The sequence below is a fragment of the Camponotus floridanus genome, unplaced genomic scaffold (genome assembly GCF_003227725.1).
Source record: "Camponotus floridanus strain SB8 unplaced genomic scaffold, Cflo_v7.5 scaffold3, whole genome shotgun sequence".
Taxonomy (NCBI): Eukaryota; Metazoa; Arthropoda; class Insecta; order Hymenoptera; family Formicidae; genus Camponotus; species Camponotus floridanus.
The window spans coordinates 2,977,407-2,996,054 of record NW_020229436.1 but is presented as its reverse complement, the minus strand read 5'-3'; the positions used below and the strand labels follow the sequence as shown (position 1 = coordinate 2,996,054).

Here is an 18,648-nt window from a genome sequence, read left to right as displayed (position 1 = left end):
AGTTTTATGTATTTTTTCAACATTATTTCATGTCTATGTAAAATATTTAATTGCAGTGCAATAAATTCTATGTCCAACATTTATTTAAAACACAATGATTATTAGAATAAAATTAAAATTACTTGCAACAGTATAATTATTTTTGATAATAAAATCTCTGTTTAGCGTTTAAACACGAAATGAGAAGAGGAAATTCATCTTTAATCTGTAACTTGAACATTTCATTCATATGCTTTACATCCACACACATTGGGAGTTAATTTGCGCATTCCCTATAATTTGCTATATTTAGTATCTGATACGTCTGCAGGGAATGATGTGTAATTTCTCGGACACTCTACATACGTGCATTCAGCGCAATAACGCCGTTAGTCTCATGTATCTATGGAAATCGACGTGCACGGGCATCCACGGGTTTATGAATCATAAATCACGTCGCTCTAGATATAAACCCGCAAAACGTAAACAGATATCGCGATATGCGACTTTTTGGACGCGACGCGCTCGTGTTTCATTCTCTTCGTTTCTCCAAAAAAAATTCGCGAGCAGGGGAAAATGCAATGGATAATTTTTCATCTCTGAAAAAATGAAAGAATCTAATTTTTAAATGCAAGCACATTTTACTAGCTGCATTGCATATAATCCATCCGTAAAATGTATTATTATTATTGTTCAAGATTAAAGATATTGTTAGCTAAAATTGATATTTATTTTTATCGATTACATTTTATCGGATACATTTATTATTGTAACATCTCAAAAAAATATTTGTGTATTTGTATTACACGTCTCGCTGTAGATTCTGAAGGCAATATAATTTTTTCATTAAATCAAGATTCACACATTCACCTCATTTAACACCGAATGTGATGCATAAGATTCTTCATGCACGCTAACATTGTGAATGTGATTAGCATAACAAAATTGAATGGGTACATTTAAGCGTTTAAGTGCGAGACCTAAGGGTCTCTCGCAAAATTACACGCACATAGAATCACGTATGTGTGCCTTCCGCTGTCGATGGTAACCACTTTGACCGCAATTAACGCGCGAAATATCGTGGAAGCAATCGTGCGTAAAATAGAATTATTTCGTTATGAGCAGCCGAATAAACGCGCGAGAGCAGCAGGGAAAAATTTCGGACATTAAATTGTTAGTCTGTTAAATTAAATCGTTCGCGCTACAACGGAACGTTATAAATTCTATTCCTGCGATGCTGGAACATGTATGTCGGCCGTAATTAAAATTCAACAACGGCACGCCGCCCGTCATGCACGGCATTTCCTATTTTAATCTAGGAGCCATTATTAATCGCGCGCCACCTTGTTGTTTAGCGCAATTACGAAATATCTCAGTTTTAATTAGTCGTGCGTGGCTGTTTAAATCGCTAAATTTTCCATCGATAGGACAAATGTGCATGAAAAAATGCCCAACTCCATCAAAATGCAATTTAACTCTGCGTGACATTCGATTCCACTATTAATTAAATCTTCGTTTTTGTTAGAATTGTTTATTTTGACTTTTTTTTCGATATTAATATAACATTGCGTTATAATTGTGTAAATGTATGTTATAATCTTGAAAAATCACATAATTTAACTTGCTATTTTTTTACCAATAATATTTAGTTATTTTTTAACAAGATATTCTAATTTTAATATTTTTCAATCTAATTGCAGTGCAATTTTGTGACGAGCAGAAAACTAACAAAATATTAACCGTTACAATTGTTACTTTGTAAAGACAGTTTACGCACAATGCAAGCACTTATCTCAAAAGGTTGAAAGCTTTCGACGTTTTTCTATTGAGTGGATTCCATCTGCGAACGAAAGGGATTACCTGCGGAAATGTGGCAGTCGTATGGCCTGAAAAAAGGCTCTACGAGATAGGCGCATGCACGTATGCGTGACAATAGCGACATAAATTCTGGATAGACTGAAAAGAGTCATGAAAAAAAGAAAAAATACTTTTATCCTATCCAGAGAATGGCTTGTTAAAATATTAAAAAATGTACGCGTATTTAATTCTCATATTTTTTGTCAGTAACTTGGCAACTCTTTCATTTTTGTTTCTCGAAATTTTACAGAAAAATACATACATATTATTTTTACAATTAAATACATAGATATTATTTTTACAATTTATTAAAATTTATTAAAATTGTTTAAAATTGTTTGTTCAAATTTATTAAAATTGTCTTCAAATTTTTATTGAGAGAAAGGAATTAAAAGTTTAAAAATTTTCTAATAAATGTAGAAAAAATTATATATTTTTTGTAATTTATTAATCGATAGATTTGAAGGATCGTTGATTTTTTCATGTAAACAATAGATATAAGACAGATATTCGAATAAAGTGTAAATCATCGCGAATCGTCCAAGTTTCTCGAAGCGTTTGCACGTGCATTTCGTGTTAAGCAGCCAGCATGCACCGATGCAAATCGAACACGTACGGAATTTGAGATTGGCGACTGGAGCATTAGTTTCCGGCGAACAATCCCCTTTCGGCAGAACACCGTGACTATTGTTTACGCGCGAGATATTTGCGGAAAGCTACTACGTCCAAATATCGTTCGCTGTTCCGACAACTGTCTAAGTAATCCATGAGAGTCGCCTCGCAACGACTAGAGAGGATGAAAGCCGTTCCGGGGTGCGACGTCGAATAATCGTACAAAGAGCGAATGATTTGTCTTAATTCTAATCCGAAATATAACATTGTTAAAGTCTATCTAGGAGTTTGAAATGTCGATTTCTGATTTATTAAATTTTAAAGACCAGTTTCACTGCTTAAAAAATTACGATTAATTATATATCACTGATAAAAAGCAACACAAACATTCAATATCTAATTGAAAATAATACCTGTTTACATTAATTAAATTTTCAATTCCTTCGATATAAAATAATGCCTGTGATATATCAATCATTAATCCTCAAATATCGATTCAAATGTATATCATAATATCGACTGAGGACTTCTCGCGACTTCTTGTCGATAGTTTGGATCTTGTCTTCGATGTTCTCATACCTCGTTTTTCATCTCGTCGCGTTGCTGGTGAAAACGAACATCCATCATCCGGATCGGCGCGTAACATCGCGTGGACTCGTGACGAACGAAATCGATATCCGTCAATTTCCAATGAGCGTCGATCAGGCCATTTCAGCAACCTCATAAATAATGAAGCGCATGCAGATGCCGTCGTTGCGGTAAACTGCTATATATGCCGCGTCGTTATACGGCGAATTTGCCGGTTTTACGTAGCTAACGATGTGCGACATAGAGCACCTTTATATCTCGTATCCTCTCGTTTCCCCATAATCGACTAAAATATCGCGCGATTATCTTGCGCGTTCAGGGTCGCGATATGAAAAAATGATGAACACGCCATGTTAGAAGGTAAACGATATCACTTAGCCCTCTAGGTGTGCTTAAGTTTATATGAAATATCTTCTAATAAAATATATTTAACGAAACAGGAGAAGGAGTGAGATTACATACACTAAATATAGTTATTGCAATATATGTACCAAATATAATAATTGTTTTTTTGTAGAACCATTCGTAAAAATTATGTCTAAAGAAGATATTGTTTCAAAATATATATTAGATTAGTATTAGCTTCTGGCGACATATATACATTATTATTTTAGACACAAAAGCAAAAATATTATAAAATAATATCTGATTGAAAATTGCATTTACATTAATTCGCCGGCAGTATAACTAGAACAATATTTATTATTTATAGATTATTTTAATCGACACGCGAATACAATGCAAATAATTTATAGATAAATAATACAAATTATACGAAATTTTAATTGACAAACATTTAGAAAAAAAATTTACTACTATTTAAATTCAGAAAGACTAGAAAAAAAACAAAAGGAGAAAAAAGAGAGAAATAAAGAGAGGAGAGAGGAGAAGAAAAAGAAAAATGTGGCATTAAAATAAAAGTGCAAATTTATTTAGTAAAATAATTCTATTCGATAGATATTAATGTGAAGTTTTTTTATCATATATATAATATTGTTTATATTTATCAGAAAATGTTATAAATTCGGTAAATGTTATAATTTCACAAATAAGATTTATTTTCATACAATTGTATTAGAACATTTGCTTTCAACGCAAATGTAATATGTATTGTGTTGTTGAACATTTGCTTTCAACGCAAATGTAATATGTATTGTGTTGTTGAACATTTGCTTTCAACGCAAATGTAATATGTATTGTTGTGTTGTGCCTACGGCTATCACTAATAATCATAGTGTGAATGTATTAGTCGATACCATGACAATTAATGGATGACAATATTATTATATAATGATTCACTATAATGCAAATATCAACAAAATTGTATATATATTATGATAAATATCTCATTAATGCAAGATCGGAGCACACCACATCTTATATATTTATACTTCGCTATATCTTTATATATTTTGTATTTTAAATACTTTTATAGTAATTATTGGGTAATATCTCTTATTATTATTAGTATATATATATATATATATATATATATATATATATATACATATTTATATATAATTATATTCATTATTAATATACCGTTAAAAAAATAAAATTTAAACAGATTATATTTATAAAAAAATTTTTTTTTATATTGACTGTAAGATTAAAGAACGAGAATGCGTTTTATTTAGAGATAAATTAATAAATCATATTAAATCGTATTAAATCGTACATAAATGGGTAATTTTTGCTATAACAAGTATACATAAAATTTCCATCGAAAAAGATTTTGAAATTTTATCAAAAGAAAGTGGAAAACCATGATAACGATAATTTGACATGCAATAGAGTTCAAACGATTAATACGCGGGAGTGCTTTCGGCACGTACTTGGAACACTATTGGCAACGTCAATGCAGCATCGATCCGGACATGGCAGGCTAATCAATCTCCATCAATGGCTCATCAAAAATCAATTGTTTTTACAGTACTGACGATTGTTGTACATTAATGCTTTTAGCATGGAACGTCCAATCCTATGGTAGTGGCTACCTTGGGCAGGAAACTCAATTTGCAAAATGAAATTCATGGTTGACCGATGATGATCGTCACGAGATAGGATATAACCAATCCGCTTGATGCGGCACTACCTCGCGGCTTCGGATCGCTATTGCTGGTGGCTGACCTCCGATTCAGCAGCACGTTGCGCGAATTAGTCCCTGGCGTTTGTTCGCAAAGGCATCATCCAATCATGCACGTGCATCGTACGGTGTGATACGCGCGGTTAAGCCGCCTATCTAAATCAAGCTCTCAAGCTCTTTCACTTCCGTATTTAATAGATGTATTGAATCGCTTTCCAGGCCACTTGGCCTTTTTGATTTCCATGCAGCAACTATTCAACAGATAATCTTTCAAGAAATCGGATTAGAAGATTATAAGAATTTTTTACTGTTTAAATTAAATATCACAGCCTCAGAATTGCATACATTTCGTTATGTTCTATTTGTGATAAAAACTTATATAATAATACAAATGTTATTCTCTTTTAGATTTATTTTATAATTATGATGTTACTAATTAATATTGACAGAAGAAAATATTATAGATATTCTTTTTTTTTAAACTATATAAATATTGAAAAAAATGAATTAGTAGATGATTCTCTTAAAAATATTGTACCTTCTTTTTGAAAAAAAAAATGTGAATTTATACCATTTATTTACACGAGAACTTTTTGCTTAATTATATAAATTTAATAGAAATAAGAAAAAATTCAACTCGGAAAAGAACTTATTTAAGCCTCTCTTTTTCTTTGTAAAGAAAAAGAGAGGCTTAAATAATTATGTTCGCCTGCCGTTTTCAACGTGCATGCTGAGAAATTATTCCCCGGAACTTTCTGACGATGCATTAAATAGCCGACAGACATGTTCGCAAAACAATGAGAGACTATATAGAGATCGTTTGTGACACGCACGTCGACCGACCAAGGATTTATTATGGCGCCCTGGGTTGCTTTCCATGGTCTTTGTTTTAACATGAAATCAGTCATTACAGGCTTCTCGAGCCACGTTTATAACATCACTGACAACGATTCTCAAGGAGGCCTTTCGGCATTAAATATTAAACATTTTTTTTCTTTCTTTGAATTTCTCTGAGATTAAAAATTTGTATGAATTTACTAATTTTGATCAACAATATTTTCTATATATCAGTCTATAATTCCAAATTTAGTGAATAAAGAAAAAAAAGATTCAATTCTTTTCATTAAAAAGTGATTTCAGTATTTTATTTTATTATTATCCGTCAAAAAGTATGCCAATAACATACACATATAATAAAAATTACCATAAAAGTATAGAGAACTTACAAAAACTAAGATATTTTTATGAAAAAAATGATTTATGCATAAAATGTTACTATATATTCAGTAATAATGTTTAAGAATTACTTAGATCTTTTTTCAAAATTAAATGGAACATATTAGATTAATAATTTGATAAGTGGAAGTGTCAACTCGATTGTCATGTATAATAACGTACAATTATAAACGAAATTTATTATTTATTTCAGGTGTCTTGGATGCGCAAACGCGATATGCATATTCTCAGCGCAGGCACCTTGATGTACACATCGGACCTGAGATTTCAGGTGATCCATCCGGAAAAGTCGGAGAACTGGACGCTACAGATTAAGTCGCCGCAGGAGCGTGATTCCGGTGTCTACGAGTGCCAGGTCAGCACCGAGCCGAAGATGTCGCTCAACTATAGTCTCAACGTGATCGGTAAGTGCTACTTGAATTATTCACGCATCTGGCCTAGTTACGTAAATCGCAACCTCGCGTCGATCTATCTTCGAGTCTCCCTCTCGATCGGCGGAGCGGACGATATGGCCGTCGATCGGTTGCTGTCTCATGGAAAAGATTGTTCGCGACATGAGCCGGGATCGAGGAGGTTAAAGTTTAAACGCTTAAGTGCTCCATCGCAGGATTATCCTCTCGTGTCGCGTCGCGTTGCAAAATTCTCATCGTTTCGGTATTATAGTAAACTCGACTTTGATATCTCTGAATTATGCAAACTTAGTTTTATATATGATTCAATTTCACCTACTGATGCCTAATCTTTTGATAATGAATAAAATGATACAGCTAAAAAAAAATAAATTAAAAATAAATTCATCGGAAAAGATTAGTGTTTAGAAAATAGCAGTGTTCTTTCGAATTTCTATTGGAGTGAATCGCATAATTCGGATTTTAAATCAACACAATTGTACGCGAGCTAGGGCCAAACGAATTCGAGAAATGGGTTCGGATTTATTTTAATAGGGATAAGGCGAGGCTTAACAAACGCACGGGTAAGCAAAAAATATATTAGTGGTTAATTCGGATGTATTTACGTTGCTCGATCCGACGAAAACACGTATTGGCTAAAAAAAATGCTGAGTCAAGAATATATATGTCACAGCGGCGAGATTCGATATTCCATCCGCCGGCGAAGCTTGATCATTCGTGCGAATTTTAGAACGTGAATTATTGCTTTTAGGATACGTTTCGATTCGAAAATTGGCAATTGGAATTGCAAAAAATTCTACGTCAAATCTTTCAAATTTGTATTTAAAAATCGCTCCCATATTTTCTAAATAATATATTTCACGATTAGTTATAAAAATAAAGAGAATAAAATGCACGAATGCATCCAAATAACATAATATTTGTTATTAACTTATATAGAGCTTGCTATTATAATTTTTTAAAACAAATTCCCTTATTTGTTATTACAAGATAATTTTTCTATCGAGTATAATATTTTATTATATGTCTCATTAGTTTTCAATTAAAGTTATCTTACTTTGATCGTCTGTTTATTCAGTCGACCATTATCCGACGATTCTGAAGACAAATCTATCAAAATTTTGTTTTCCTTCATCAATTCTCAAATTTACTTTGTACCCCATTTTTCGACTTGCAGCCAACAAAAACTTTCGTGTGCACAGCTTTTTGTAGAACGGATTTGTAAAATTGATCTCGCCGTCGACTTCACGTTTTATGATTTTATGGACGAGAAAACGTGCGAAAAAAAGACGATTTATTTCGCGCCAAGTTTTCTTCCCCGTCTCCGGATATAAACGCTCCAGACGGAGTAGATGCACCTGCATCGATGCGCTCGTAGCGCATAAAAAGGGGAGAATAAGGGTGGGAAGAAGTTGAAAAGGACTTGGTTCGTCGACATGTTTCCCCCAAGCCGCTTATCGAACACGCTGAAGCTCTTACGCTTTCTACCCTTCCGTTCCGTATCGTTCCTCTTTCTCTTCCTTTCCGTTCTCCTCCTCATTTATTCTTCTCTCTAGTCTTCTAGTCTAGTATAATCTAGCACAAAACTCAAAATAAACGATTGTTTCTACGATGCTACATTCATAAACGAAAACGAATAATTTTATGCTGATTTTTAATCTTATTGATTGTACGAGCGAGTGAAAGACGAATAGAGTTCAAAGCAATAATAAATGTCTATTATTGTTTTATTGGCATTTAAAAAATATGATTAAAAAAATTAGAAAGTTATTTTTAAACCAAGAACTTCGGTTAGTTTCCATATTTTCATGAATCAAAAATCTAGAAATTGAAAAATTTTACAATTGAAGAATATCAAGTTTAGGAAACTTCACGATCCAACAATAAGACTTTCAGAATCAAATAACTTTATAAGAATCCAATGATCCATCTCTGAAATATGCTTAAAGATTTTATAGAATATATAGATTAGATTTCACAGAATTTATAGAAGAGTTTTTATACAATTGGAAAAATTCAAGAATAAAATTATAAAGTATAAAAATTTTGCATTAGATGTAAAAATTTCACAAAATTCTGTTTCATATCAAATTCAAATACAAAATAGATAATATGTAATAATTTCGAATAACATGTAGTGTATATCATTTTATGTTCTCTTTCACGATTTTTTATTTATTGCTGTTGAAAACTGTCACATGTCACATCGTGGTTAACGTAATTAATTTTGCGTAAAATCATAAAAGGTAGAAAGCAGCAATTGTGTCGATTTTCGGCGGAGCTGACAAATATTTATTACGACTGAAAGTTTACGGAGAGGGCGAGTCATGAATTGTAGTAATGAAAAGATTGAATTTTCGACGTAGCAGTTATGCCAATATGAAATCTTTCCGGATTACAATGTAACTTTGTTATGTTGTTTATAGTGTATCTTAGCTCCAACTTTCGATGGCGAAATAACTCGCCTTTCTTCGTCTTCGTCGTCTCGCTGCTTTTTATTTGGTCGACGACGCTCGCAGAAACGGAAGTCGTGCGTTATCGTTGTCGTTTTCCCTAATGTTCTCAGAAACTGCTGAAAGATTCACGAACATAAAAAAAGAATCGCGCAGGGACTTCGCCTAACTAAATCTTACGGTGTGTGCTTGCCTTCAACTTTAAAAAAGACATAGATACTGCTTTCAATGTATCTTGTCGCAACTAAAAAGATTGCCTTTTTATTCTTTCTTTGTATGAAGACAAACCGCGTCATAAACATGAACAACATTTTTATTACACGCTTATTTCTAAATGAAGTAATAAATCAAGATATTAATTTTTTTTATGTCCTATAAAAGCAAAAAATAGTTGTTTTTCAGTACATCTACCTCATAACATTATTGCGCAGTATACTGTTATTAAGCAGAGAGATGTAAAATATATACTTGATAACATGTTCGTATCTATATGAGCATGTAATTGTACATGTTATTGCCAACTGTATCGTGCAATCGGCATCCGTGATGAAACCAAGATCAATTTTCACACTCTCAGTGCTTTGTAGAGAAATTTCTGCACTGTCATTCAATAATTTATTATTTATCATCATTATTACATTAATGATTTTCATGTCGGAAATAATATTAAATATTACAAGCATGTCAAGTATTTCAGAATAATATTCTCTAAACAAATGCCAGGGTGACATGTATATCTATTAAATATGAACATTAAAATTTATTAAAACAACTGCTTCGATATCCAATAAATATCATAAAATGATATATAGATATGCAAATATTTATTATTTGTTTTATTCTTATTTGACAAACGTAACCATTACATTTATAAATATTATTAGATTTTATGTAACTTATGCACATGTGCAAAAAGCAGCATAATATATGTACAAATTGAAAACATGTTGCAACTTATCATACTCGTAAATGTTGCTTAAAACAATATTAAATTTTATTTCATTATTGTCAATGCGCATTTTGTAAATATGCGCTGAATTTATTTCAAGTGTTCTATATTAAAGCGTAATAAACGCTCCTGTTATCAACGTATACTTGAGGAACAGTTTTCATTATTAAATTATAATATTAAAACTTTAGTTAATAATCGAAATGCTCTTATAGAACGTATTAACTATACAAATCTAATTATTTAACACTAAATCTGGGACAATAGTACGAACAAAGCTATCCTACTTTGCGATATAATACAATAGATTTTATGTTGATTCTATGCTGATAGCTTTGATAGGATGTTCTGTTAATCAATGAACTTCGATCGCGGTAACATAATCGACGAGAGAGTGAAAATGATTGAAAATGAAATGGGCCGACAAGAATTTGCTAGATAACGATATCATGTAAATGACAAAGATATAACATATACGATAAACATTTCAATATGTTACCGTCCGTTTTTTTTATTAAAAAATATCAATTTTTATCATTATTTTATCATCTGTGATAGTAGTGGAATATGGATACATCAGAGATCATGTTGATAATTAGATATGCCAACATTGGCATATCTAATTATATACTACTATCAGATGATAAAATATAGATGATAAAATAATGATAAAAATTGATATTTTTTAATAAAAAAAAACAGATGGTAACATATTAAAATGTTGTAATAAAAATATATGACAAAATTCAATAATTCTCTTTTAAATGAAAAAGATTAATTATATTGCAGAATTTATTTTATCGCGATATTTTTTAAGACATTTATATTTTCTCGTTTTTGTCGTTTTTATTCATATAATAATAGAAGAAAATATATTTTATTTTTTATTGTTCACATTGTATAGAGTTAATATACATTATGAAAGCGTGTTTCTTTTTATTTCTTTGCGCTATGGCGATTGTGACTTTTAATGAAATCCTATACTGCATTATGTATTATGTGTTATGATCCGACGTTACCGATTCCGGAAGCTTTGTTGATGCGATGTTTCATTCAGTGAAATGGCTATGTCAGCAGCGATGTACTAGTGAATATCGGTGCGATGGAAGGCATAAAGATATGAATAAAATAGTACAATCGTATGCGGAGATATCTTACTAGCAATACATGCATAAGGCTGTACAAACGGTGTAGCGATCGATTATATATATTTTTTAATATGTTTTAAACTTTTATATATATACCATGTTTCAAAACATGTTTTACCATGTTCGCGACATATTTCACAAATATCGTCATTTTTTCCGAAAGTTAAAATAATTTTTTTATTCAAATACATTTTTTAAAAGCAGCATTTTTCCCTCTCTCTCTCTCTTTCTCTCTTTTACACGCATATATATACATAGAGACATATTAATATATGTATATTCATAAAATCTTGAAAGATATTCGTAAATATATATATATATTTACAATTTGAGATAACAATAAATTATTAACTTTCAATTTTTGAAGCATACAAAAATACATTTTTATTTTTTTAAATGAATATTAATAGGAATTAAATTTATATCTATACGTACCATTAACAATATGTATTATCATAAAATAAGATACAAGAGAAAACGTATAAGAAACTATACTCTCATCTATAATTTTGAACTGGATTCCATCGCGGAGATTCGCTTTAATTGTGCATTTAATTAAGAGGGGTATAAGTCATTCTTCGTCGAGACGAAAATGCCAAGCACGACGCAATCATAAATATCGCGGACAGTCGGCGTTATGGCCGCTAGTGCCGTTAGACAGTGATTTTAAATTACGCGAAACATGCAGAAGATGAAATTTAATTCAATCTTCGTAAGAGCATGGAATTCTCTTCCCGAAGAGACATCCACCAATCTTTAATTTAACGGTATACATATACATACGTTTAACATTTTCTATCATTTTACTCAAGCAATATTAGTTGTGATAGAATTAATTTTTGAGGGAGCTCGCAAAATGAAATTTGATTGATTTGATGAAGCAATCTCTTGTAATATTTAAACGAAAAATACGCGAAAAAATATTATAAATTATAAATTTCCACTACTTTATTGCAACGTAGAGAAATTTGGATCAAATTTTAATGAAAGAAAAGCTTATATACAGAATGTCACATCTTTTTTATAAGAAAAACTTCTTTGGTTTTAATTTGTTAAAAATGTAGTATGTTCTTAAATCTATTTTTAATAGAAATAATTTAGTTTATTTGCAGAAATAAAAGCTTATTTCTTTTTTTAAATCTTTTAATATTTTATCTTAAATAACTCGTTAATTAAATGTCCATTTAAATTTTCCTCGAATGGAATGCAAATGCTACGCAGAATTATGCTGCCAAAATATTATAAACTTTTTTGTAGCAATCCATGTGTAGGATTTCTTATTGTGAAATATTTTAATAGCTAATTTTTTACAACTCTTTCTCGAAATTAGTTTTTTATATCAAATTTGATACAATGTTTATTTATCAGATTTTTTAAATTAATAATATTATGTTAATATAATTAACTATAAATTAGAAATTTTCTACTCTAATTGTATAAAATAGATAATTACGATTATTTTTTTTATATTTTTTCTCCTTAACACTTAATTTTATTAAATATTTTGAGACTTTATGTAAGACTCGTTTATCAGCAAATTTTGTATCGTATCGTTACCAACAAGAAACGATTGTAAATTCTTAACCAAGGATTTACCGGAGAAATATTTTCCAGCAAAATATGTTATACATCTAACATATATAATATACATGCGTAGATAGGCATATAGTCGCTGATATTTAGAAGACAGTACATGATATGTGAAAATAATTACTCTCTGATGTTTTCATTATCGTTGCAATATTTGCACGCCATTGCGTTCCTCGCTTTTCTATCTCTCATTCCTCTGCGCATAATAACCGTGTGTTTCGGAGGCAAGGTTTCGCGTTTACGTAAGCCAAAATATTTCATCTTATGCGAGGCGAGGAAAGCCTTTATGTCAAGATGCAAGGGTGCCTGCGTTGTAAAAGGAGTTCATGGGAATCTACAGAATAATTTGTGTAAAACTTCAAGAGAGGTAACTTTGCTGAGAACTTTGCGAAAGCTTTTAAATAAGATGCGTAGAATGGATAAAGTTATGTGTTGTGTGTGAATTTATTTATACAGTATTTAATGATTTTATATTCCTTGCAATACAGATTGTCGTAGATACAAAATTTAATTAATTATTAATGGTATTGATAGAATAATTAATTAGATTAACCGAAATGTTGTATTTTTTACAGAAATCATCATATAATGATTGATATAATTAAGAGTTTTATTTACACAGTTGTACATTCGTAAATAGCAAATGATACGTTTTGAATTTCAATTTAATTACATAATCTTCTAATTATTCATAATTCTCAATTGTAGAAATTTCTTGTTAAATTTTCTTTTATAACGAAACAATTGCAAACAATTTTCGGAGTTAATTAAACTGCAATGTCATGCACACGTCGAAATGTGGTAATATCACAATGAAATAATATTTGTTTATTCGACGTTATACCATATTGGTAAAGTTGTGTGTGGCCCATATATTCTTCGTAATAATATATCCCGCATTCACAACGTGAAACGATGAGCGAAATGACAGAAGACAGAAAATAATATTAAGCCGCGTCAGAACAATGATCGTTATTATTCGTGCAATTAAGTCTCATTGTCACGATTGGTCACACTTGGCTACAATATGGGAGCGAATGACACGCGTTAACGCACTGACGGCTTAATTGGTTTCTCCCTCCTTCCTGCTGCATCCGTCCGTCCCTGACGCAGTGCTATACAGGCATCCACAAATCAATTGTGAAATTCGTGACTATCGTGTACAAGCAATACGATCCTTCAAAATTGGCATAGATACGGATGTCTATGTCAGATCGAATCACTTTTACACGCTTTTCTTTTTTTATTTTCTCGTATAATTTCAAAACTGTAAAATTATATCATCATTATCATCGTCCACGGAAGGTTTCATTTGAATCGAACATTTACTATTGTTATATTTTTTTTTTTTAAATAAAGGAAACATAAATTAGTAACATAAATTTTTTTACAAAGATTATATTGCATTATATTTCGTATAATAAATACATAAAATATATTAATCATTTCATATATAAACATTGCAACGTCAACTTTGAATGCTTAATTTGAAGGCTTGTTCTTGTACAAATTAATTATTTCGTGAATATTTGGAAAATAAATCATAAATCGAATTAAAGTAGCACTTTGTATTATGGCATATTGTACATATTTACATGTTTGGAATGCTTAATAAATGTATAATTAGTTATATAATTGGTTAAAATTGCCTAATAATAATACATGCGAAACATGTAGTTTTAATTTGAAAGCTTAAAACACAAAAAGAGAGAATTTGATTCCGTAATCGATATTTTTTTTTTGTTATTTTAATTCACAATATATATCACGTACAATCGATTTTTTAACACATGTAGCTATTTATGTTTAACATATTTCTATGTATCGCTTGTATGCATCATTCTGTTCACTTGATTTTTAGTAGCAGACGCAAAAATTTTTCCGAATATTCAAGATGCTACTGTAATAAACGTACCTTGTTTCGGAGCGGTTAATTTTCGTCATGCGATGTATGATCACAACGCGATGCGGATTCAGGGGAACAGGATGCGAGTATTTGTCACTCTTACGGCAATTACGGTCTCCCAGGGTCGTTTATCTCGTTATGATAGTTAGATTATCTCCGTTCAGTCACAAGACACATATGCAGATCTATAAACGGCGATCTCTCCGCATTCGAGGCGACCCATTCCCTTTCCTCGTAAATTCGTCTCACTGGGATTCGGGCAGACCGGACATAGCCAGGATTGGCTTAAGCGTTAAGCTAAATGGGCCATTATTTAGAAGCGAATACTTTCAAACAAAATACCTTTTATGATATATTCCGCATTACATATTTTACTAAAGTGCTTGTTACAAAAATGTTCTATCAGAAAAGTATAATTTTTTTTAAATTATTAAGTCTATATTTGTGTTTGTTGTTTATATATTGACTTTGAGTAATTAATTTTAGAAATTGTAAATCTGAAATTTATATATTTATATGGCTTCAAAACTCTGCAATATATTTTTACTTGCAGTTGTATGCATTTTAGAAATTATTTATTGTTTTTTTTTATATAATCAATATAAATATCAAAATGTATCATAAAAGAATGTAAAGTAGTGTGCGAAAAGATACATAGAAAGTTAATACAAATCTTTCCAATTTGAATTAATAGTATATGATTCCATGAATTACACTCTGCAAGTCATCAACAGTCACTATTCTCAGTTTGCGAGTCATTACGGATCTTTGGCGTTTCTAGTCACCATCGTACAATGCCCCGAGATGATTTTCTTTCAGTCCTGAATCGCTCAATTTAGTTGGCATCCGCGACGCTTTAAGTTTCCCCGAAACTCTCTCTAATTTACGCCAGCGTATTTATCTGCCGTTGCAATTAAGCGAGTTGCAGTTTGCCGATCCTGATCGCGCGCACCGGTGCCAGTGCAGCGAAATTAAATGCCGGCTTTTAAGTTATGTGCATGATATTTGTGTGCACCGTATTATAGTATTCTACTTTAAGTTTGCCTCTTGGATGACCCAACTTTTCATGAGGTCGCCCTAGAATATCCGGCAACGGGTCGTAAGAGAGGACTGGATAATGGCTAATTATTTCACGGGTAGCTTGTGACAGATGATATCGCGGAAACGGGAGCTCCTGGTTAATGTTGTTCTTAAACATCTTGTAATTAAAGCTACCCCGATTGGACGCGGATCAATTGATATCTTATTAAAGCGCTCGAGTTTAACAACAGAAATTAACGAGTCTTTTTGCGACCTATATGAGAGATATTGATTAGAAATACTAATTATAGCCGATGGGTATGCACGTCTTTAATCTTTTATAGCAATTAGCTTCAAATTTGCTTGATTCATAAGTAATCTATTGTAATTATTTTACAATAGAAACATAATCGATTATTCAACACATCTGTGTTATTATTTGTTACAATTTACTTAAACATAAAATATTATTTTTTTAGGAAAGTTATTTTTTTATATTGATTTATTTTTTAACAGAAATTAATTACTTTTCTATTTACGCTATTAATGAATACCAAATATCTGTTTTAATTTGTTTTGTGTACTATAAATGCACAAAAGCTTTTTTAAACTTATTTTCAAAATAATACAAGTATTTAAACACATGTAATTAAAACGTTATAAATTTGAAATTAAGAAATTAACAAACATTATGATTTTGTGGCATGAATATACTTGTTTAATCACATGAAGTAGACGCATATTAAATGACTATTATTATCACGCTAAATAATTTAAGCTCGACTTATAACAATGTTATTAAGTCCGTTATAATGTACTCGAATAAACATTTATTGCCACAAACCCCATAAAATCCATGATGAGCTTTGCTCGGCTTCTCTGTGAATTATACTATTGTAATATATATATTTCATATATATATTTCATAAAGCGAATGTGAGAAGTAGAGAAAATCTTATCGCGAATATGTGCCTGTATTTGTGAAAAAAAAAACAATTTCTTAAGATTTCTCATTGAATTGTTGTTTCGTTTTGAATCATATACTCGTTGACAGAGACAACTACGATAATCAAGTATGTGCAATAAATTCGACGAATAAATTCCATTTTGAAAAATTACATTGAAAAACTGGCGGTTTGTTCTCCAACATGCTGTCTAGCGAATATCAAGTTAGAAAGCACGTCGTAGAAAGCATGTAAAGTATTTGAAAATGACAAAGCACAAAGCAGCTTAAATGTAGCATAAAGGAAAAGTGTCGCATCCTTCTCGAGGCACAATATATTTTCTCTTTGTTGAAAATCTATCATTATTTTTGTGTAGCAAAATTTAATATTAAATAACTAAAAAAATGAGATTATTATTTTATCCATGTTTATGTTTAATATATCAAAATTTTCAATTTTTTTTCAATTACTATGCTTTTTGATTTGCAAGTTTGCGCGTAAACTGTATACAATTTTAAACTGTAGAGGAAAAATAAAATCGCGACTCATCTTTTACTAGCATCCGAATGAATTAAATACGCTCGAAACTCGACAATGCAAGCAATAGAGCGCTGAAATATAAAGAAAATTCGTTTTCCATCAACTGAAGACGATTCCGAATGAAATCGTGTTACACATACATAAACCTCGCGATCTTGTCAAATTGTATGATCGACACTATCCATTAGCGATTCATTAACAGTCGATTGGATTGCCATTACAAATAAATGTACTCGGTACGTAATAATCTTACGTGTTCCTCTTTTGAAAGTAAAAAAAAAATTATTCTCATTTGTTTGATGAAGTGCCTCCTCTCTCCTTGTCTGTATATAACGGTTCACTGCTTTCTGCAGTTTTCCAATAATTGGGAAGAATTTCTTCGGCGCCCGATTTACATTAATATCACGACCATCATATTTTTCTCTCATATTTTACCGCTATTACTGGCAGGCGTATCGCCTCGGAATTTATATCGTCGCATTGACGAGTTTTGACGATAAAAATCATTTAGAAAGGGAGGAAGGTACGAGTGTGTGCACACAGATGTAAAGTTTTATGTGCTTGATTATAATAGCCTGTGCAAATTAAAAATTTTAATGTCTCAAACATTATACAATAGTTGTCATTTTTTATCGCAGGAAATTTTTGTAACCTTTATAATGTTCGAAATTTCAAAGAAATCAAGATACTTCTTCATCTTTCGATTTTTGATATTGATATAACACTTTATAAAATATTCTTAGAATTTTAACGTTAATGAGTTAACGACGCTTATTTAGGATTGAGAATCGTATAAAATACGAGAAAAATAGAGAAATCTAAATGCATATAGTTCTGCTATACTATTTCGAAACTGCTTCAAAAATTTCAATTTTACTCATTGCTATGTTATCCGCTTCTATGAACTCGAGGTAAGTTCGCGCGTTTCGAATTTAAACGGAATGAGTATAGTGGGGCATTCGCTAGCTAAGAGCTATTTGAAGAATCGCTAAAGGCATCGGGCTCTGCTTCTGAAAGAAAAAGTAAAATAACCATTATTTAAGCACCCTTTAACCAAATTATTTTCTCTAAGCACGCAATAAAGAGAAACGACATTTGGCGGTTGTAAAAAGGCAAACTTATTTTGCGACATTTTTTCTTTTCAAGAAGAGAGCTTTCTTTGACCTACATGGAAAATCAAACTAAAAGCAGAAAGGCATTTATTTAAACATTATCAGTAAAAGCGCATCAAAGTTTTAAATTACAACATATGACTTTTTTATAAGATCTATGTTTTAAAAAGAAAGAGAATAAAATTTATCAAAAATTTATATAAAAGAAGATATATTTT

At 31.0% G+C, this 18,648-nt stretch overlaps 1 protein-coding gene across 1 annotated transcript in view; it reads left to right on the top strand.

Moving 5' to 3' along the window:
• LOC105254898 (zwei Ig domain protein zig-8) overlaps nucleotides 1-18,648 on the top strand; it is a 307,240-nt gene that overhangs the window by 163,221 nt on the left and 125,371 nt on the right. The window contains exon 3 of the mRNA XM_011263866.3: nucleotides 6,552-6,762. Coding sequence (XP_011262168.2) covers nucleotides 6,552-6,762 — 211 coding nt within the window. The remainder of the gene's footprint in view (nucleotides 1-6,551; nucleotides 6,763-18,648) is intronic.